Here is a 21492-nt window from a genome sequence, read left to right on the forward strand (position 1 = left end):
AGACCCTCATTGTTGTGAAACTGTTTGAGCAACATTTAATACTTTCATATTTTTTAGCATCCACCATAAGTAAACTCATTATTTTTTGCAATAATATATTCAGTACTTTCCCTTTATGCATTATCATAGTCATCAATACTCATCATTTATATTCACATTTTCTTCAGTATCATGATACAAAGAAGTTGAAATTCTGAAGACCTTTTATCACTCAAAAGACAGTAAAATTGAGAGAATATCACATTTTCATGCCGTGTTCCTTGTTTCAAATTCTTTCTGTTTCTCTTCTCTCATGAATTGCTTCTGTCTTAGCACACACACACACACTCTCCCGATTCCTCTTTCTATTCTATCTTTATTATTTTTTTTTAATAAATAAAGAGCGATTCATCTAGAATAAGAATAATTTAACATTGCAGAAAAAAAAACACAACCGATAATTTATCCCTTTAAACCCACATCAAGCATTGCTACAGTTACTTCTCTGTAAGAGACAGCTGCAGTATCCTCTCCAGCTCATCCTCCTCTTCCCTCCTCTTCCTTTAGGGAACAAATAAAGAAATAGTATTAGCTGAGACAAATAAGGAAACACACAAGCTCTGTTTCAAACCTAGCGAGCCGCCTCGCTGTTTACTGTCTACATATGCAACTACCTTCAAAGGCAGGGGTGCCCACACTTTTTTGTGTGATGATCTACTTTTAAATGACCAACTCAATAAGATCTACCAACTACAAAATACACGGTTTCATTTAAAATAAGAAAATGCTTGTTTGGACTACTGCATGTATCCCTACATGGAATTCATCTTCTAATTAATAAAAAAATATATAATAATGTTCAATGTTGATGTCATTCAGTTTTAAAACAAAACCCAAAACACCTACAGCACAATAGATTACAATAGCCAGGGCATTTACCTTATTCTGATGACTTGCACTGAATGGAATCAGACAGTTTTGCATAATCCGGGCAGAAGCATCGCAATTTCGTGCTCTGTTCTCAGAAGTCCTTGGAAGGCGCGTATGCGCAAACCTAGTTGTCATGGCAACTGAATAAACAAAACCTTGCCTGGTCAATATTTACTCGTCAAGGAAATACATTATATTTATTTTCATTAAAATTTAACGAAAGTACATTAAAATTTTGTGCGATCTACCAGCGTTGCCTTTGCGATCGACTGGTAGATTGCGATGGACGTATTGGGCACCCCTGTTCTAAGGCAACATCTTGTCATGAAACTTAAAAAAAATTAATGATCTGGAATTCTCTACATAGGCAGCAAGTCTACACGGCTTACAAACAGTTCTCTTTATGTGACGTGCACGAGAGATGTGATAACTGACTCCAGTACCTATCTAACTCCTCTTGTTCTCTGCATGAAAGCTCCATTGCAATGCGTAGCTGTTCATCAAAACTACTGGCCATAGCAAATGCCCCTGGAGCTCGAGGCTCAGCCAATGAGCTGTAACACGGAGGCGAGTTGAGGGTGGGCTCAGGCAGGGAAAGTGGTGGGCCAGATGACTCTCCACTCTCCCCTCCAGTCAGTGACAAAGACAGAGATTCCTGAATCGCCCTGTAAGACACAGAGAGACATAGAAAACAACCATTCAAATTTCATAACCGTCAAATATGCGCATCCTCACACTCAACGCTGCACATAAACACACCTCTCAAGCTGAGAGTCCTCCTCATAAAGTGGAGGCTGAGAAACTGGACGAGTGTTAGTGAGAGCCTCCCATACAGTCACCTACAGAGATGGACAGGAAAGAAAGAAAATGAGAGTGAGTGGAAATCAGTGGCGGAAATGATGCAAAGTGGATCTCTGCTAATATTTTAATATTGACGGTGTAAACCACACTGTAGCTCTGACTGTTATAGAGGAGTAAATAGCAGGTAAGTGAGAGAAAACATGATTCAAGATTTAATGATATGACTTTATGGTGGCCGCAGATTGATGTAAACCAGGGCTAATACAACACATACTTTAAGGGTTTAAAAATACCTGGTCACTCTCTGTTCCTGCATCCAGGAGGCTCTGTTGTATGGCGAACTGAAGTAAATTATCATCCTCGTCTCTCATTGGCTCGCTGCGGCCTGGGCCAAGTGTGGTGTATTCTGGGGGAGGTTCAAACACAGATGGGTCCACTTCACACTGCAGGGGGGGAGGTGTCTCACCTGAGAGCAGTGGGGTGAGAGTGAATGACCAGCACAGTTGCAGTGATCAGTACTTAACAAGTGAACAAGAGGAGTCCATACCAGCTTCTGTGGTTTCTTGTGGCAATTGTACAGTAACAGAACTAACTGGTTCATCACATCCACAAAGATTGCTGAATGTTACACGAGCATTTAATACATGGAACAGAGGAATTTCTAAGGAAGTACAAAAGCACAAAAGCGTTAAGATAATAACATTATTAAGAACTCTTTGAAAATACTGAAAGGGATAGTTGCCCAAATATGAAAATTCTGTCATAACTTACTCAACCTCATGTCGTTCCAACCAGTAAGACTTTCCTCTGTGGAACATCTGTCACCATTCATTCCCTCTTTTTTCTATTCACCTTATTTTGCAACGCGGAACCAAGCGGTTATATTTCCAGCAAGTGTGGCAAAGTTCCGCTGTAACTGACCGCAATGTAAATACAAGAAGGATAATAAGACCAGAATTTACAGATATAGGATTATAAACTATCACACAACATCAGGATGTACAGCAGAATAATATCCTAATGTCGGATCATTTTCTAACGTTGGCATTTACAGTAAAAGAGTAAGAAGATCATTCACTTGTTGCTGTGTATTGCATTGAGGAGACAATAATAAAATCTGCTTCTTACTTTAACAAGAGGGCGACAATGCAGTCTTTCTTGTCTCCATGTAAATATGTTCCTGCATAACCTCCAATGATGCTTTTATTTATTTGCTGAAAGCAAGACCTGTGAGTCTGTTTACTATACACCGAATAGAAAGAATGTTTTCAGACAAGAAAGGAGAGAATAATGTGTATTATTTTGCCAAGATAAAACGAGATGCAATTTTGGTGTAATGAAAGTTGAAGATGTATTGTTGAGTCAAGCTTCTTTACCCCCGTTGCCCTCTCCTCTTTTTCACAATTTTCTAAAAGTTTATGGTAGCCATGTGGACTGAACTGACTGTTTCAGTGCCTGATCTCCCATCCATTCTGCTTGTGCAACAGTGCATATAGAAACAATGGCAAAATGTGACAAACTGTAAAACTACATGTAACAGTGTGAAAATGAAAATTTTAATGAATGATATTTTTTTGACATACACTCACTGAGCATTTTATTAGGAACACCTGTACGCCTACTTATTCATGTGATTATGTAATCAGCCAAACATGTGGCAGCAGTACAATACATAAAATCATGCAGAAACGGGTCAGGAGCTTCAACTATTTTTCACATCAACAATCAGAATGGGGAAAAATTTGATCTTAGTTCTTTAGACCATGGCATGATAGCTGCTGCCAGATGGACTGGTTTGAGTATTTCTGTAACTGCTGATCTCCTGGGATTTCACACACAACAGGCTCTAAAATCTATAAAGAATGGTGCCAAAAACATCCAGTGAGTGGCAGTTCTGTGGACAGAAATGCCTTGTTGATGAGAGAGGTCAATGGAGAATGGTCAGACTGGTTTGAGCTGACAAAAACTCTACAATAACACAGATAACCCCTCTGTATGATTGTAGTGAGCAGAATAGCATCTCAGAATACAAAACATGTTGAAACTTGAGGCAGATGGACTACAACAGAAGAAGACCTCATTGGGCACTTGATTAGGACCATAGTGTTCCTAATAAAGTGCTCAGTGAGTGTATATTGCCAGTCTGCAATATAAAGCAACATAAATGTTTATTTTTGTAATGCTGAAATGGCTAGAGGTGGCTTATACCAGAAGCGGTCCACATTTAAGTTTGAAAATGTTGAATAATAAGGTGGATCCAATGAAGGTAAAAGGTGACTGAGTATATAATTTTGCCAAACAGCTCCCCCTCTGTGTTCCACGGAGGCAAGACAGTCATGCGGGGTTGTTAAAACATGGGGTCGAGTAAATGATGACAGAATTTCCATTTCTGGGTAAACTATCCCTGTAACATGTCCTTTCTTTTCACCTATCTTTACAGGAAAGCCAGGTGGTAGGCGTAGAGTGATAAAGTCACGCAGCTTGGCAAAGTGGGCATTAGAAATGGCCATGAGGTCAATGATGGGTGTCACCTGCTCAGCCAATGAGAGAGGGTGAGCTTCACTTAACCACAGATTGGCCTTAAACCTAAAATAAAATAGAGGTAGATAGAATTACTGAAACATGTTACACATATTCTGGGCCGTACAGAAACCTGGACAAAAAGTGTTCAAATCAAGGCACTTTAAGGTTGCTATAGAGACAGTACTTTTGCACTTTGCTGGTAAGATCAATGGGCCGCCCAATGTCTCTGCCATTAAGATTAAACTCTGCATCAAAGTACTCCTCTGCTGTGATTGCTGTTGGATTATGGGGACTAGCGCACTGAGACACCTGACTCTACAAACACAATAAACAAAGTAATCAGTGTTGTCAAGATATAAATAAAGTATCAACACAGTCACAAACCAATTCTGTCATCAGTAAGCACAGTATTGTAAACGCCACCTTGAGATCACACAAATAAAATTATTTAAGTGAAATATAAGAGTACATTAATGATGAATGAAAAATAAGTTCACTGTTAAACATGAAGAATCCAATACAAGTATTTTCATCCAAACAGAGTGAATCACTAAGGTCAATCAACCAACCATAACCAATTCATTTCCATGACGTTTCCCATGACCTTTTCAGGCATTTGTGAATACTGTATATATTAAAAAAAAATGTTTTGGGATTGAGACAGATTTGCAAATGACTCAAAAGAAGTATTCACTGAGAAATGCGGCATCAGTTGTACTCTACACGTGAGCAATACCTTCCTAGATCATGAAATATTTAACAAAAGAGGAAAATTAGAAAAATAGATATATTTGCTACAAAAATTGCCATGACTTTTAAGATTTTCTTAATTTCCATGACTTCTCCAAGCCTAGAAAACATATTTTAAGATTCCCTGACATTTCCCAGGTTTTCCATGACAATTCAAGCCAGACCTTCTAGTAGTAAGCAAGATGTTACTCACTCCAGTACTAGAGATGTGCTGCTCAGCAATACCGAGGAAAGACTGAAGAGGAGTTCTTGATCCTGACAATGGATAAGAGGACAGGAGTTTGTAGCAATTAAATTGAAAAAGTACAGGAGAGAAATAAAAATGTTAATATATATGCTACAAGTGATTTCAAATAGCTTGCTATAGCATTCTTAAATGAAAATTTAGCATAGACACTAACTCTGCACATTTTGCTATCTGTATGGGTGTGTTTGTACCTTTACTCCTAGATTTGTCTTGATCAGAGAGGTGTTCTGTCCGAGAACGTGTTACTAACTCCACATTACTGGCACTGTAAACCTACAGATAAAAACTACATTAATAAAGAACAAATGCAACTGTTCACAGTGAATTATTCAGTATGCAACAATGGCATTCCTCAACAATGCATTGACTGAATCATATGACTATTTATACTTTATATTAAAGAGGGTTTTTACCCAAAAATGAAACTTCTCTCATTATTTACTCATCCTCATGATATCCCAGGTGTGACTGCCCTTCTTCACCAGGACACATTTGAAGAAAAATTGAAAAATATCTTAGCTCAGAATGTCCTTAAAATGCAAGTGGATGGTGATTAAACTTCTGAAGCTCCAAAAAACACAGATAGTCAGTATAAACGTCATCAATATGACTCTAGCGGTTAAATTAATGTCTTCTAAAGCAATACAGATAAATATTTATCTACTTTTTATCTTATCACTCTGTCAGCACAAAAATGCACCATTGCAAGTAAAGAAACCGATAATAACAGATCTCAACCAAAACCAACAAAGCTTTTGTACAGCGTTCCTCCTCACTTGTAAACAGCGCTGCTCTTCCAAGTGTGTCGCACATGCCTCAGATCTCAAGTGTTTCACGTGCCAATGTGATTACATCACACATGCATTCCACAGCTGACCAGAAGCATGATTTAGAGTTAAAAAATAACTTAAATATGGATCTTTTTTGCACCAAAAGTGATCGTGTCACTTTAGAAGACATTCATTTAACAACTGGAGTTGTATGTGTGGTGATCAGTAGTCATTTCTGTTACAAACCCTAGATAGCAGTAGATGCATGAATGAGAGTTTCCTCCTTTTGGGAGTAAAGATTAGAAAGTCCGAACTCATGTCCATGGGGCTGGCAACCCGGGAGCCTGGACTCAAAATCCCCTGAATCTGTACATCAGGCAGGCTACGTTCTTTTGTAGTCGGACGAGGTTAGGTTGGGGGGTTTCTTGGATGCAGCAGCAGCAGAGGACTTTTTTCCCCAGGGCTTGGGGGGGTGGGTTAGGCTGCTGACTAGGCTGCATGTTGGTGGGTTTAGTTCGGGCAGCATTGTGGTAAAAACAACCAATATTCGGGGCCTGGGCAGGCTGTACAGTGGGTGCTTGGTGGGGCACAGAATTTCTGGAAAGACAATTTAAAAGCCTCCTCCTTTTTGTCATCACAGAGCTGCTGCATGATGGCGACATCCAGACCAAAAAGAGCTTGTCCAGTTTCCACTGGGACTCCCACAATGCACCTCTTCTTGCTGTTGGACAGACCGGAGAGATTCAGCCACAGTGAGCATTCATCCGTGACCGATAGAGCCAAAGCACAGCCGGAGGCTTGAACAGCCTGACGAAGGGGAGCCCTTCTACAAATGTTTGCCCTTCTCCAAATGTTTAACCATATCTTCCTTGAGATGGCCTCAAGGTTCGAAAGAAGGAAGGAAACATTCAGAGCTGGAACGGTGAGAACAAACGCTCTGTACGAGCCCTGAAAAATAGAGGTGGAGAAGACGTCCATATTGTTAGGGAGGGTGGGCAAGCAAACCTCCCTGCAAGGAATTAAGGTGTATGGCTATTGATAATTCGATGGTGTGTGTGTGTGGGGGTGGGCATATCCTTCACCTCCAAGCTGGCAAGACCGTGCTTAAGGTCAAGCGGGTCTCTCCAATAGTGCTTAATGTGCTTTACACTCACTGGAAGGATGGACAGGAGCTGTTTCCTGGGGCCGGGCGGTGGCCCCAACAGTTTCCAGTCATAAACATCCCTCTCTCTCCTGATCGGGGGCATTTTGGAGGGCCATCTCCATTCGATGTTGAGCCAAGTGGCTGCTCGCTCACACACCTCGATGAGGATGGCGTGCAACAACACCGCCAAACCACTGACTGGCTGAGCCTGGGCTAAAGGGATGGCCGCCTCCTCGTCCGAGCACTCCAGCACAGCGTCGACATCCTCCCCAGAGCCAGGAGACTCGTGCTCAAAGGAAGAAACACCAAGATGGGAAGTTTCTCTGAGAAAATGCCTCAGTTTGGTCAGCCCAACTGAGAGAAGGCAAAGTCTGGGAGTCCCCCAGAGTTGCAGCGTCGTTGACTAAATCAGCAAACTGAACAGAACTTCTTTGGCAGTCACACCTGCCAAAGGCTGATCCAAAGATGCGTCCTTCTATAAATTGTTGAGTGAGAGCAAAATGTGAAAACCAGTCGAGCTGCGAATATTCTGCATAGAGGACCCGAGAACGAATGTCAACTGAGGAAAGTAACGTGTACAGGTCCTTTTATGCCCTCAGGTAAGGGTGGGGCCTTACAGCAACATTGGACATGCGCTCATGTCTGTCAAGCCAGACTTTGTGCAATTGGATGCTTCTGCAGAGGTCAGGTGCGTATGCTTTTCCCATAGGTGGATCTCAAACACGAGATGATGAAAGAAAACAAAGAGCTACACTGAGGACAGAAAAGGATTAATTAAATTCTAAACAATGTGGCATAGAACATCAACCAAAGCAATGTCCTGCAAATGGAAAGAGATGTGCAAAATGTAAAGGTATGAATCATTTCACCAATCAATGCTTCACCAAGAATACATTTAAATCAACAACAAATGAGCATCCTGTAGAAGAGACAGATTTGTCTGAAACTTTTTTGTGGGCATGATCAGTGGTGATGCAAAAAAGACTGAACAAAACAAAGAGGCAGAAATATTCAATGATTCCGATGTGAACAGTGCATCAAAAGACAAAGTGGATTATAGCCTTACAAATTAATGGAACTTTTGTCTCATTCAAAATTAATACGGGAGCCAAAGCCAACCTGATCAGTGATATAAAAGCAGAATCCTGTGTCACTGAAAGCTTACAATGACAAAAAATAGAAACTCAAGGTGTATGCAGACACAAAGTATCTGTCAGAAATACAATTCATCACATGCTCTTTGTTGTAGTACCATATGACCTTCACTCTCTCCTTGGTGAGGGAACGCCTGTGAAGAGTTAGGACTGGTTAAGAGTCTCTACTGCATTAACAGTCATAATGTGGAAATTGCACAGCAAGAAACTGCAAATGACATTGTGCTCAAATTTAATGATGCGTTCAAAGGTTTTGGAGCTCTTCCATTTACCTACAAGCTTCAACTCAAAGATGATGCACGGCCAGTAATTCATGCACCAAGAAGAATCTCTGCACTGCTGAGATTCAAATTGAAAAAGGGGCTGGATAACATGACAACTCTAGTAGTCATCAAGAAAGTAGAGGAACCAACAGATTGGGTAAACTCCATGGTCTATTTTAAAACTAAAAATGGAGATCTGAGAGTATGGATGGATCCTCGAGATTTAAATGCGAACATACAAAGAGAACATTATCAGATTCACAAGCGTGAAGAGATAACAAGTACCAGTAAGCTTGATGCTTCTCAGGGGTTCTGGCAGTTGAAGCTGCATGAAGATAATATCATATACTGTACATTTAATATGCCATTTGGACGATATGCATTCTTGAAACTCTCCTGTGGCATAGTTTCAGCTTCTGAAATCTTTCATCCTGCCATGGAGAACATCATCAAAGAACTGGATGGAGTTTGTGTCTATGTGGAGGGCATTGTTGTATGGGGATCATCCATGCAACAGCATAATGAGAGACCTTTGAAGTTGTTTCAGAGAATTAGAAAGTATGGACAGAAACTAAACAAAGCAAAATGTCAGTTTGGTGTCACTGAGGTTAATTTTTAGGTGACAAGCTGTCCACACATGGTGTTGAGCCTAACAGAGGCAAACTCCAGGCAATCTTGCACATGCAGAGTCCTGCAGACAAGAAAGGTGTCATGAAGATCATGGGAGTGGTGAATTTCATAGGGGAATTTATACTAAATCTCAGAGAACTGTTGAATCACAAAAGTGAATTCAAATGGACAAGCAAGCATGAACAAGAGTGGAAACAGCTCAAGACCATTTTGACTACAGAACCTGTTCTAACCTACTTCAATCCATTCAAGAAAATCTAAATCTCCAAAGATGCATTAAAAGATGGTTTAGGCAGTGTCTTACTCCAAGCAGGTGCTGAAAACTGTAAACCAGTAACCTATGCATCAAGGACAATGGCCCACAATGATATGAATGTACATATTCTCAGAATGAGAAAGTGTCTTGGACTTGTCTTTGAATTTGAAAGATTCCATGATTATATGTATGGCCTAACATCATACACAGCAGAAACTGACCACAAGCCTTTAATTGCCATCATTCGGAAAATGTTAATGATATGCCACCGTGCAATACATTTTTGATGATGAGATTACAGAGATTTGACTACGAGTTAGTGTATACTCTAGGGAAATACCTCATCCTACCAGATGCATCTAGTGCACTATCAATGTGTGAGTCAAACAATGTGAGCTCTACAGAAATTGATGTGGAAATGCATGTAAATCTGGTTGCAGAAAAACTTCCAATGTCTGATCAAAAATCCAAACAGATAATACAGGAAAGGCAAAAGATGCAGTGTTGCAGAATGTGATTTCAAACCTGAACATTGGCTGGGCTAGAGACTCATGCAAGCAATTCTACAATGTCAGAGCTGAGCTCAGAATAGCAAATTGTCTTCTGAGGCAGAATAGAATTGTAATTCCACGAGTGCTAAGAAAAGAAATGCTCTAAAAGGATACATGAAAGACATCTTGGCATAGATAATTTCAAAGGATATCCAGAGATTAAACTTATTGAATGCAGACATTGAAAAAATAGTCAGTGCATGTGAAATTTGTCTTAAGCAATAAAATAAACAAGCAAAGTATCCATGGCAAAAAGTGGTTACCGACCTATTTTATCTCGATGGGAAGGATTATGTGCTGGTAGTTGATTACTTTTCCAGCAATCCAGAAAAAGCTCTGCTGTCCAATGCTTCAAGGAAATGTGTCATGCAGCACATTAAATCCATATTTGCCAGGCATGGTACACCAAATGTTGCGATGAGTGACAATGGCCCATGCTATAGCTCCAAAGAATTTCAAGATTTTGCTTCTCATTTTAAATTCAAGCATGTGACGTCAAATCCACTGTACCCACAGTCCAATGGGTAAGCAGAAAAAGGAGTACACATTGTGAAACAAATGCTCACGAAGGTATCAGAGAGCAATGCAGGTCCATATCTAGCTCTTCTGAGTTATAAAGCATCTCCTCTAGAACATGGTGCATCTCCTGCTTAACTTCTGATGGGAAGGACGATAAGAACTACACTTCCACACAGCAAAGACACAAGACAAAGCACAATACAAATCAAGGCATTGAAACAGAAACAAAAAGCTCATGAGGATGGAATATCATGAGGGTGAGTAAATTATTTTTGGGTTGTGACAGTGCAGAGGGTGGGGCCAGGTCGTGATTCTACACACCCGGCCCTTTATCAGGCTAATCAAGCCTCCGAGAGGGATAAAGGCCGACTGCGGATGGTGATGCGAGAGAGAGAGAGCATTTATGGGCAGCTGCCCCATGTGTGTTTGTCTTTTAATTTAATTAAATGTTGTTTATATTGTCAGGCTGGTTCTTGCCTTTCCATTAATCATCATAATCCCTTAATATGGGTGTACTATCCCTTTAAGAGTGTTTTAACAGAAAACCTTTATGCAAGAGATCTTAGGACCAGAAATGCTTGGGCACTAGTGATGATGGTGATAAAACATTTAACACATTTTGTGACTCCTAATTTGCTACTAATGATCAAATATCCAGTAACACTTTACAGTAAGGTTCTATTTATTAACATTAGTTAATGTATTAGGTAGCATGAACAACAATGAACAATATTTTATTTGCAATACTTATTAGATCTATTAATCTTGGTTTGTTAATTTATGAAATTCAACTGTTCATTGTTAGTTCATAGTTCATTAACTAATGTTAAAGCATACAACTTTTCATTTTAACAATGTATTCATGAATGTTGAAATCAACATTACCCAAGATTAATAAGTACATTGTTAGTTCATGTTAACTAATGTACTTAGCTAATGTTATAAAATACAACCTTATTGTAAAGTCTTACCTAGTATACATATAAAGGCTTGGGTGGCAAGATGTTGGACATTTGAGGAGCAACAACAAAAAATATTAATAATTTGACAATGACCTACATCATGACTTAGGGCACTAGACATTCTCTGAGGAAAAATACATTTAAATGTACATTTACATTTATTCTTTTGGCAGACGCTTTTATGCAAAGTGACTTACAAAAGAGGAAAACATAAGCGAATCATCTTAAGGAGACATTTGTACGAAAAGTGCCATACTACAAAGTTTCACTAGCATCATAATAGCTAGACTCTAGACAGCAGACTCACCTTTGCCTCATATCCACTGACGACCTCTGTCTTCTCTGAGCGCCATCCCCAAATCCCAGACTTATTTCTACAGTCATGAAGAACAGGGAATTAATGTGTGGTTCCATGCAGACTTACAGAGTAATTAATAAATCTCTGAAAAGCTTTTCTATGTGGGCCTGTCTGTATTGCATGCAGTCGATGAACCTAAGAGAGTTTGTCTCTTCAAGAAAATAATTTCACAATGTGTACTTCTCACCTCTCAGAGGCAATAGGTATTACATAATGTATATTTCTGAAATGCAATGCAGATTGCATTGAGGTCCGTACCTCTCAAATGCAATGTTGCGTGTGTTCAGATGAGTGGACACTACAGGAGAGGTGAGTCTCTGAGCCGTGTTCTCCTGTGAGGGCAGCATGGCAGCCAGAAGGGATGGAGTGTCGTGTGGGGACAGAGAGAGTGGTTCCGTATACACCACCTGCTTCTCGTGGTCCACCTCCATCACCATGGCACCACTTTCTACATGATACACAATAAAAGTTAACCATTAAATATATGCAAGTGTTTCATCAGTAGATCCTACCTGTGTGTGGGTTACAGACTCACCTCCACCTTTAAATATGTAGCTGCGGCGTCCCTTAAGCCAGGTCATGTGCTCAAAACCCAGTAAAGTGGTGTCAACCCTCAAACATGAACCACTTTTCCATACACGATACACATCACTTGGACAGACCTTAGACACGAGAGGCACTTGGGAGAGAGAGAGACAAATGAGTGGCAGAAGCAGCTGTCTGCAGGAGCTGTCCATGTCTGTGGTGCTGAAATTGTTAAAGCTACAATTCAGAAGCCAGTTGCATAAAAAAAGACTTCATCTAACAATTAGTCTGACAAGCTCAAGCCGCCAGAGAAAGCCTGTTGCATAAAACAAAGCAGGGTTCATACGGGTGCTGGAAATCCTTGAAAATGCTTAAATTTTAATGTTGTGCTTTCAAGGTTTGAAAAGTGCTTGGATTTTGGATAAAGTGCTCGAAACTGCTTGAAATTGTAATTGCATTGCTTTCATAATAATTTGCTATCTTACTGAATAGTTCACTTTTTAAATAAAATAAGCCTAATTGCTTTTGCGTAAAACGAAAATGACTCCATACGAGCTTGCGCGTGTGGCTATAGTGTGATCTGCCAGTCTTTTATGGTGTGCGCCCTCTGATGGAACAGAGTGGGAGATGACAACATGCCGGGAGGTTGCGGCTTCGATGAGTGTTGGCTTGAGAACGAAAAATATGAGGACCAAATCCTCGAGTAGCCTCCTGTAAAGTCTGCAAAAAGAATCTGCAGCTTTTCACCATGGGAGAGTCTGCGCTTTCGAGCCATGTGAAAGGTAAGATGTAGGAAATTTTAGATAAGGCCAATTAAGTTTATTTAAGCTAGTTGGCAAATTCGCATGCTAATGATAGTCGATTTTTGGGAGACGGAGGGATGTAAAAAGTTTATTCAGTGCGTGCGCTCATTGACTGAATTCTGCACCCTTGTGAATTCTCTCATCATAAACAACAAAGTGCAGATACGATGTAAACAAGAGATTCATTTAGCAGTTTAGGCAGTTAGATTCAGTGATTATAATGGGAGTTTACGCGAGAGTGCATAGTGAGCTCGTGCTAGACTGAAGTCTTCCGTTTCAGTGATGGGGAACCTTCGTTGCTTGCTTTCTGTATATCAGTGTTTCTGTTTTCCAAACTGGGGTACGCGAATAACAGTCTGAGATTTACCGTTCTTTAGGGTGACCATATGTCCTCTGTTTCGGACCTTAAAAAGCATCCGGCCGGGATTTCTAAATTTGAGAAAATATCCGGGATTCGGCTTTACTTGCATTATGGTGTGAATCTGGTCTAATACTTCTTTGTGTGTGCACGCATATGTGCATTGCTTTAACCCTTCTTTGTAAGTCCCGCCTTCTCGCACACCAATTAGTCAATTTTAAGAGGCTTTTAGCAACTATTGGCCAAATTCCTGCCTGTCAATCTCTCCGGGAACTTGCAAAGCGTTGTGTTCAGCATCAAACAGTTGCTTGACAGCAGCAAATTAAAGCTGATTGGAAACAATGTCCAAACGAAAGTTCACGAAAATTGACAGAAGATTTGCAACAAAAAGTCCCATGCTTTCGTCCAGGTGGAGATCCGTGGGAAGCAGAATGTATGACATGTAAAGATGGCACTTAGATGGTTGCTAATAAAGGTGCCAGTGATTTAGAAGCACACATTCGCTCTGCGAAGCATAAAGGGTCAGCAAAAGGTGAAAGTTTATCAGGTAAATTAACGAACTACTTTGTGCAACCAGGTAAAATTGCTTTCACATTGCTTCATTTTCAATGGCCATTCAAAACAATTGTAAATGAAGACACATTCATGGCATCAAATATTTTATTTTAGTACATGGACATTCAAAAGAATGTTGGACATTTGTATTTATTTATTTATATATCTGAAGTGGTTATTCTAAATAAGTTTTATCTTCATTTGTTATTCAACAGTACAAAACCGTAATATATATATATATATATATCCGAAAGGTAGGAAGGAACCAATGCATCTCTGAATCCAATGTTCTTATCCTGTCAACTGAGATAATTTTAATGGATTGATTTTTAAAGGCAGCATAGATGTATCCTCCGCAACCTATGAAATTCCACAATCCTGTGCGTGCCGTTCCACAACGTTTGAGCTGAAGGAAAAAAAATGGCGGCCGAAGAGGCAGTTGATAGTCAATTTGTGTACAAATGTATGTTTTTATTAACTTTTCTAACTTCTGATTCCATTTCTAGCAAGAAAGTAGTATAGCGGTAATTAAATACACACTTGGTTATCGGCAAAACTCTCTTGATTTTGTTCTAGATTATTAGAACATTTAGATCAACCAGACACGTTACCTTTAGTGGACATTGGCGTTAATCAGTTGCTGGCGTGTTGCCTCATTGCATGCTGCCTCATTAGCCTGTCCGGAATCAGTTTCTGGAGGTACCTTCATACGCAAACGCTGTCTGTTGAGTCATTGACTGATAGGGCAGCGAGGCAACAAGACTGCTACCTTTGGTTTCAGGTGCAGCCAACGATTTAAAAATAAATCGCTGACTGTGGACACTCAATACAGTTTTCATTCGCTAAAAATATTTGCTTATTAGAGGAATACAATGCTTCAAAATTGACTATAATGAACAAATTTAGTCATTTTAACCCAAATAATAAAAAACGCAAGAAATTTTGTTACCATCGTAGCAGTCAAAGTCTTCTACTGAGTCTCAACTCAAGCACCATTAAGACCTCAACTGAAGCCCCCACTGGGGCAGCTGACAGTTATTTTCCATGGAAACATGGAATGTAAACAATGTTTAAACTAGGGATGCTCTGTCTTACATTACGTTAAGACCACAATTCTAGACGACAAACTACTAAGACTAGTCTAAAAAGGTTTTATGCAACCGGCCCCTGGTTGTCAATGGTAAGACAGGGGTGATTTACAGTGACAGTGAAAAGTATTTGTGGCTTTGTGGTCCAAAACTTACCCCAGCTTGTAAATTCCCATTTCATCTCAACGTAGAAATCACGTGCCTGCAAAGCCAGACAACAAATGAATATGCTTTCAGAATAAATGCCTAAACTAAATAGTGTGTTTGGAGGGAAGATGATGAATTATTTTCTTAAATAATGCTTTAAATAATGTTCTCCCTTGTAAGTTCATGAGAGGTTTTTGGATCTATCCAAAATTTGGCTGAATAGCTGCTACAGCGAGCCCCTGCTGGTAGAAACCGTAATGACAACATTTTGCAGGCAAAAAGCATGTTTCTCTATTGACGGCCATTCAAAAAAAGCTGGGTATACTGACAAGCATGTTTTTTGCAACAAACATAAAAATCACAAAAAAAAAAAAAAAAACTTGTTCAATACAAGTTAAGCTCAATCGACAGGATTTTTGGCATAATGTTGTGGCATAATTTTGACTCATCCCTCTTTTTCTTTAATAAAAAAAGAAAATCGAGGTTAAAGTGAGGTATTTAGTGAATAGGGCCAATCCGTAAATGTTAAAATACTTTCAAAAAGTTTCAAAAGTACAGCCACACAATGTAAACAATGTGTGATTTTAGTGTGATGAAATCACTTGGCCCCATTCTTTTCCATTGTAAGTGCCTCACTGTAACCTCGGTTTTTGCTTTTTTAATGAAAAGGAGGGACGAGTTCAAATAATTTTTTATAGTAATCAACATTATGCCACAAATGCTATCGATTAAGCTTAACTTGGACTTATCTAAAATTTTTGGAGGCCTCATAACAGCATGAAATAGACTTTTTTCCCTGTCTGTGGCAAAAAGTTTTAATATAGAGTGATCAGTCACATGGCATTTATGGCTCAGGTGATTGGTTAAATAAATGTTTGTGCCTCTGACTACCCATGAAGTAAAGATGGCAACATCAAGATCTAACACTTCTAAGGCTGCATGTGGCAGCTGAGCAATTGCCATTGAGATGAATGGGAATGCTAATAGATCTCTCTCTCTCTCTCTCTCTCTCTCTAGAGATATTAGAACTCCTTCGATGTACCCAATGGATATAAAATGCCTCCTTTGCTGCCATATGGATCAAAGATGACTTCATACAAGTGCATACTGTCAAGCAATGTGTTTATCTGTATCACCTGTCTTAGTTTGCTCAGTAGCTCAGGAATACCAGCCAATCTCTCTGTGGCTCTTCTAAAGTCTCTGTATTGAAGGATCAGCTGCACCAACTCGGGGTCTCCAGTGCTCACTGCCTCCTGCAAAACTGCACACATAATTCAACACTGCCATCATCACCTGCATGCACCCAAATGGCATACTGAAGATGCACACGCTGAATGAACTTCACGTTAAAGAATTTAAGTTCACCCAAATATGTATATTCTGTCATCATCTACTCACCATCATGTCGTTCCAAACTTGTATGATTTTCTACCTTCTGTGGAACATAAAAGCAGATATTTGGCAGAATGTCCTGGCAGCTTTTTTTCCATTTAATGAAGGTGAAAGGAGGACTGGGGCTGCAAGCTCCAAAAAAGCATCATAACATTTTCATAAATGTAGTCAATACAACTTGTTTGCTATATTCCATGTCTTCTCAAACCATACAATAGCTTTAGGTACGGAAAAGACAGAAATTTAAGCCACTTAAAATTTTGCCTTCTGTCGCAGCTCTCAAATCGTATCGGTGCTTGTGCGCATTCAAGCCTGGCCTCAAAAAACATGAAGTGAAACAAAAACAAAGTGCCTGGTTTAACATAAATGATTACTGGTCACGAGACACATGAGCAGGGACTAAAAAAATGTATTGTTTTCATTTTGGTTTGTTATGAGCAGAAACAGTATTTAGTCATTCCATTTCCAGCTTTCCGCCACCTACTTTCCAATTGGTAACCAGTTAGAACAAAATCAAAGAACGATTAATAATGACAGTACTCTGTGTGTGCAAAATAAGGGACTTGCATTAACCAAAATAAGGGTAAATAAGCTATTTAATTTTCTTCCAATGTGGGGGAATAATCCACATAAGTATAACAAGAAAGTATATAGTAGCCTATATACAATAATGTCTTTGTTTTCTTAAATGTACAGTAAGATTCAGAAACCCTTTTAATCATTATTAATGACACCTAGGGCCATTAAGTGAACTGCAGCCAGCTACCTGTTGCTCATGCTCGTGCACGCACTCCATAGGGACGCGATCGAGCATCGACCAAAACAATAATGTAACGTACAAAGAGACTGAATGTGATTCACCGCCATCATGCTGACAGATGAGGTAGCATAATTAAATGCCATGTCGGCTTTAGCTAGCCACCTTTATCAATAGCTGTTAGCTAAATTTGGTGGATGATGACAGTAGCTGTTTATAAAATAGACTATATTATAAATATGTTGACAAATCAGTATTAATGCTATTCCATCACAACTGTCATTTTGATATCGATGCGCTATTGTTATATAATAATAGAATGTATATATTTTAACCAAGTTATGTTACACTAATGAATGTGTCTTTTTGCATTATCTTGAACATTGTCTAGCATGCATTTCATGTGTTGTTGTAGTTTAGATAAAATTTCAGATCAATCCTTATGGCACTATATTTCACATGCTTTGCTGTTATGCAAGTTTAGCTGTCCAATAAGAAGAACGCCAATTCAGGGTCGGTTTTGATCCCCAAAAACGAATGAAAGTCCGTCCAGGAATCAAATGCCCTGCCGATGTTCACTCTAGTTTTCGCTCGACCATAATCACGTTCGCACTTAGCCAGACGGGATTCAGTAGATAATTATTATTTTTTTGGCTTACTCTGAGTTTGAGTAGGAGTCGGTGTTGTGCTGGGAGCTGGACATTTGCTGGATTCTAAGATAACATTACCTAGTGTTGCAAACTGTTTGTTGTCACTGTTGAATAGCGGAAGATAAGCTACTGCCTGAGGCAAGGCTCTTGGTAGCGCGCATAAACTTCACATCCTTTGGATTTTCCCGGCAAAATGGACCTGCTCCCTTCGCCTGAAAATCAGTCTACAGGCTTTAATATGCAACCTAGGAAGTCCGGGAAGGGCACGTTTTTTAAGTTGCATCACAAGCTGTTCACACATTAGCCAATAAAAATTGTTACATACTGCACCTTTAACATTAATTATATACCCCAAAATAATAAAATATAAAAAATAGCCATTAATCTCTCTCACCTGCATGCATGTACATACTACTTGTGCATGTTTGGACTAAACGTTATCTAATGCAGGCCAGATGATTTTATTTTAAACATTTAATCATTATTAAAAAAATATATTATTTGTATTCATTACAAATCTGCTTCTCGGTCAAAACCCGGCAGAATCAAATCTGTATAAATGCATCAAACTGTATCTAATAATAATAATTCAGTGAAATCTTGGAAACAACTGAGGAAATTACTTTTTACCTCAAAATGTTTCTTGTATTTCGATTAACCTGCATGTATACGTAGTTATTATATGTACATAGTTGTCTTAAAGGACTTCAGCATGTCACAGAAGGCTTCATTCACAATGTGCATGAAGGCAAAGAAATGTGTGATGCAACAGCTTCCTTTAGAATCAAAGCACATGCTTATGTTCAACTAAAAAGAGAGAAGTAGGGATGTGCGATAGTAAAACCATGGTTAATAATATAAAAAACCTGGTTACAGCCAAAAAGAAAGAAAACATGGTCACTACAGTCATGGTTAACAAAATATTACTACAGTAAATGCATGGGTAGATTTCATAAGGATATCATTTATTAACGAGGATTAAAGATCATTATCAATGTTTTAACACCTCAATTTAAATAAACCAGTAAAAATGGTCACACAAGTCCATTATAATACATGTGACGTGTGTGAATAACTCCAGATGCTGTTTTCTCTGTCATTACCTCAGGAAAGCACTGCTCCCTCTTTGAACAAGCACTATTATTGAAAGGATGAGCGCTGTCTGACTGCTGGTGTATTTTAGCATTTCTGCACGTCATGATAAGTGGAAGAAAAAATTGTTCCGATGTCATGCATCAATTCACTCATATAATTATTATTTTCCACTTCTACGCTTATGAGATGCATTCATATCATGTTGTTATCTAAATAATAAGATCACTAGTGTTTTTTAAAAACCTTCAGAATCTATATTTTTATGCGAGGATAGATATTCTTGATACCACATCAGTATCGGAAGTATCAATACTTTAGTGTCGATCCGCCCATCCCTAGAGAGAAGCCTCCATTATATGAGCAACAGCAAGTGGTTACTGTAATTACAAAAATGGTCCATGATAAACCATTTAGACATTGGTTCCATGAAATAAAATTATCTGAACTAAACAAACCTATTATAAAATGGTTAACAACAATTATAAATAACGTTTTCATTCCGAAACACCATTTTCGGTTACGTTCTGCAAAAAAATCCATTCGTTTCTGAACATTGGAACGTTCTCAGTCATTAGAACCATTGATGTACAATGTATATGTAATAATGCTATTGTATGGATGCAGACTTGGAATAAGTCCTGCTTTTTTGTCATTTTTGGAGCTCCAGAGCTTCGTGCCCATTTAATGTTATTGTATGGAAAAGTGTAGTGAATTCTCTCATTTTGTGCTCTACGGAATAAAGACAAACTGGCTTGGAACGACATAGGGATGAGTAAATGATGACAGTATTTTCGTCATAATTTAACATATTAAGTGATGGAATGTACCTGTCCATCCCTGTGTGTTGCAGTGTGTAGGATTTGCGTTGTGTCTGAGCAAGACGCCCGTGGACTCCAAGTGCCCGAGACACACGGACAGCTCGAGCGGCGTCCGCCCACGCGGATCCAGTCGCTCCATGTCATGCTATAATACACACATTAAGACATACAAACTCAGCTTTATATAGGAAAAGCGCGCCAATTAAGATTCATAAACACACTAAAATACTCAATGTACCTGCTTTTTAAGAAGCTCTCGGTCCAGTTCTAGAAACTGATTGTTCCACACCAGATAATGTAAGGGAAACGCCTCTTCGGCCATTGCAATGATGTTGGATTTAAGTGTTTAGTTGTTGTTTTATTTTTGCTTTATGCGGTTAAGGGGTATTTTTGGTCATTGGATATTTTTTTTTTTTAAGGAGAAGTCTGTTGAGCAGTGGTCACTTTGCATCTAAACAATCGGATGCACGAGCGTTTATTTACGAACAGTTTATTTATGAACAGAGCATTTGATTCAATAAAGCGGTCGAGAGGTGTCGTTTAATCTGCTCAGTGAAATCATTCCCTCGGGACTCCAGATGTCTCATGTACACTCTTTACCGCCCTGACTCTGTTTGCTGAATATATGCTGTCAACAGCTGCTTAGCTAGCAAAGCTAGGTTCATATATCTGCCAGGCGTATATATATATCCTTATTTAAATCTGAAACGATTGCAGATCGATCGGTAAAACTGTAACGGCGTTCCGTTAAATGATGTAAAATCGAGAGCATGGAGGATTTAGAGAATTATTTACTGCAAAGCATCTTTGAGTTAGCAGATAGCTTCCATCCCATCAGACTCATCATCAGGCTACTGCTGCTGGTGGAGGAGCCCGCAGATGATGTAATAACAAAAATAAGCCTCTGATATAGAAAATGACTTCTTGTCATCATATTTGAATCGGACTGTAATGATCAGAAGGGATAATGCACACCAACCAAGCGTAGAAAGCAAGCAGGGGCCTAATTCCCATCCATGTCCATGTGAAAAATGCATTGGATGCAGGCTGTGCTGCTGCCCTCCACATGCGCCTGATGGTGGCTGAATTTCTAAACTCATCTGAGATCAGACAGAGTCATGTGCTGAATTTATGAACTTACCTGAGATCAGACAGAATCATGTGCTGAATTAATTAACTCGCCTGAGATCAGACAGAATCATGTGCTGAATTAATTAACTCACCTGACATCAGACAGAATCGTGCTGAATTAATGAACTCACCTGAGATCAGACAGAATCATGTGCTGAATTTATGAACTCACCTGAGATCAGACAATATCATGTGCTGAATTTATGAACTCATCTGAGATCAGACAATATCATGTGCTGAATTTATTAACTCACCTGAGATCAGAGAGTATCATGTGCTGAATTTATTAACTCGCCTGAGATCAGACAGTATCAAGTGCTGAATTTATGAACTCAC

At 39.2% G+C, this 21492-nt stretch overlaps 1 protein-coding gene across 1 annotated transcript; it reads right to left on the reverse strand.

Annotated features, from left to right (window-relative positions):
- Positions 1 to 19: 19 nt before the first annotated feature.
- On the reverse strand, positions 20 to 21096 carry LOC127663496 (ankyrin repeat domain-containing protein 13D-like). The gene is made up of 16 exons (XM_052155096.1): positions 20264 to 21096; positions 20035 to 20170; positions 16450 to 16574; positions 15323 to 15368; positions 12373 to 12516; positions 12096 to 12285; positions 11787 to 11853; positions 5422 to 5503; positions 5177 to 5238; positions 4418 to 4548; positions 4139 to 4296; positions 2258 to 2371; positions 2004 to 2176; positions 1669 to 1748; positions 1353 to 1574; positions 20 to 540 (listed from the first exon to the last, which is right to left on the reverse strand). Exons 1-16 carry the CDS (start codon positions 20345 to 20347, stop codon positions 477 to 479), a joined length of 1878 nt encoding a protein of 625 aa, XP_052011056.1. The 5' UTR covers positions 20348 to 21096; the 3' UTR covers positions 20 to 476.
- Between the last annotated feature and the right edge of the window lie 396 nt (positions 21097 to 21492).

The sequence above is a fragment of the Xyrauchen texanus genome, chromosome 23 (assembly GCF_025860055.1).
Source record: "Xyrauchen texanus isolate HMW12.3.18 chromosome 23, RBS_HiC_50CHRs, whole genome shotgun sequence".
NCBI lineage: Eukaryota > Metazoa > Chordata > Actinopteri > Cypriniformes > Catostomidae > Xyrauchen > Xyrauchen texanus.

Coding starts and splice junctions, on each gene's coding strand:
- LOC127663496 (XM_052155096.1), bottom strand. CDS start 20,347: ATGGCCGAAGAGGCGTTTCCCTTACATTATCTGGTGTGGAACAATCAG. Junction 5,504..11,786: donor TCAGTGGATATGAGGCAAAG/GTGAGTCTGCTG, acceptor TTTTATCTGTAG/GTTTACAGTGCCAGTAATGT. Junction 1,575..1,668: donor GAGGACTCTCAGCTTGAGAG/GTGTGTTTATGT, acceptor TGTGTCTTACAG/GGCGATTCAGGAATCTCTGT.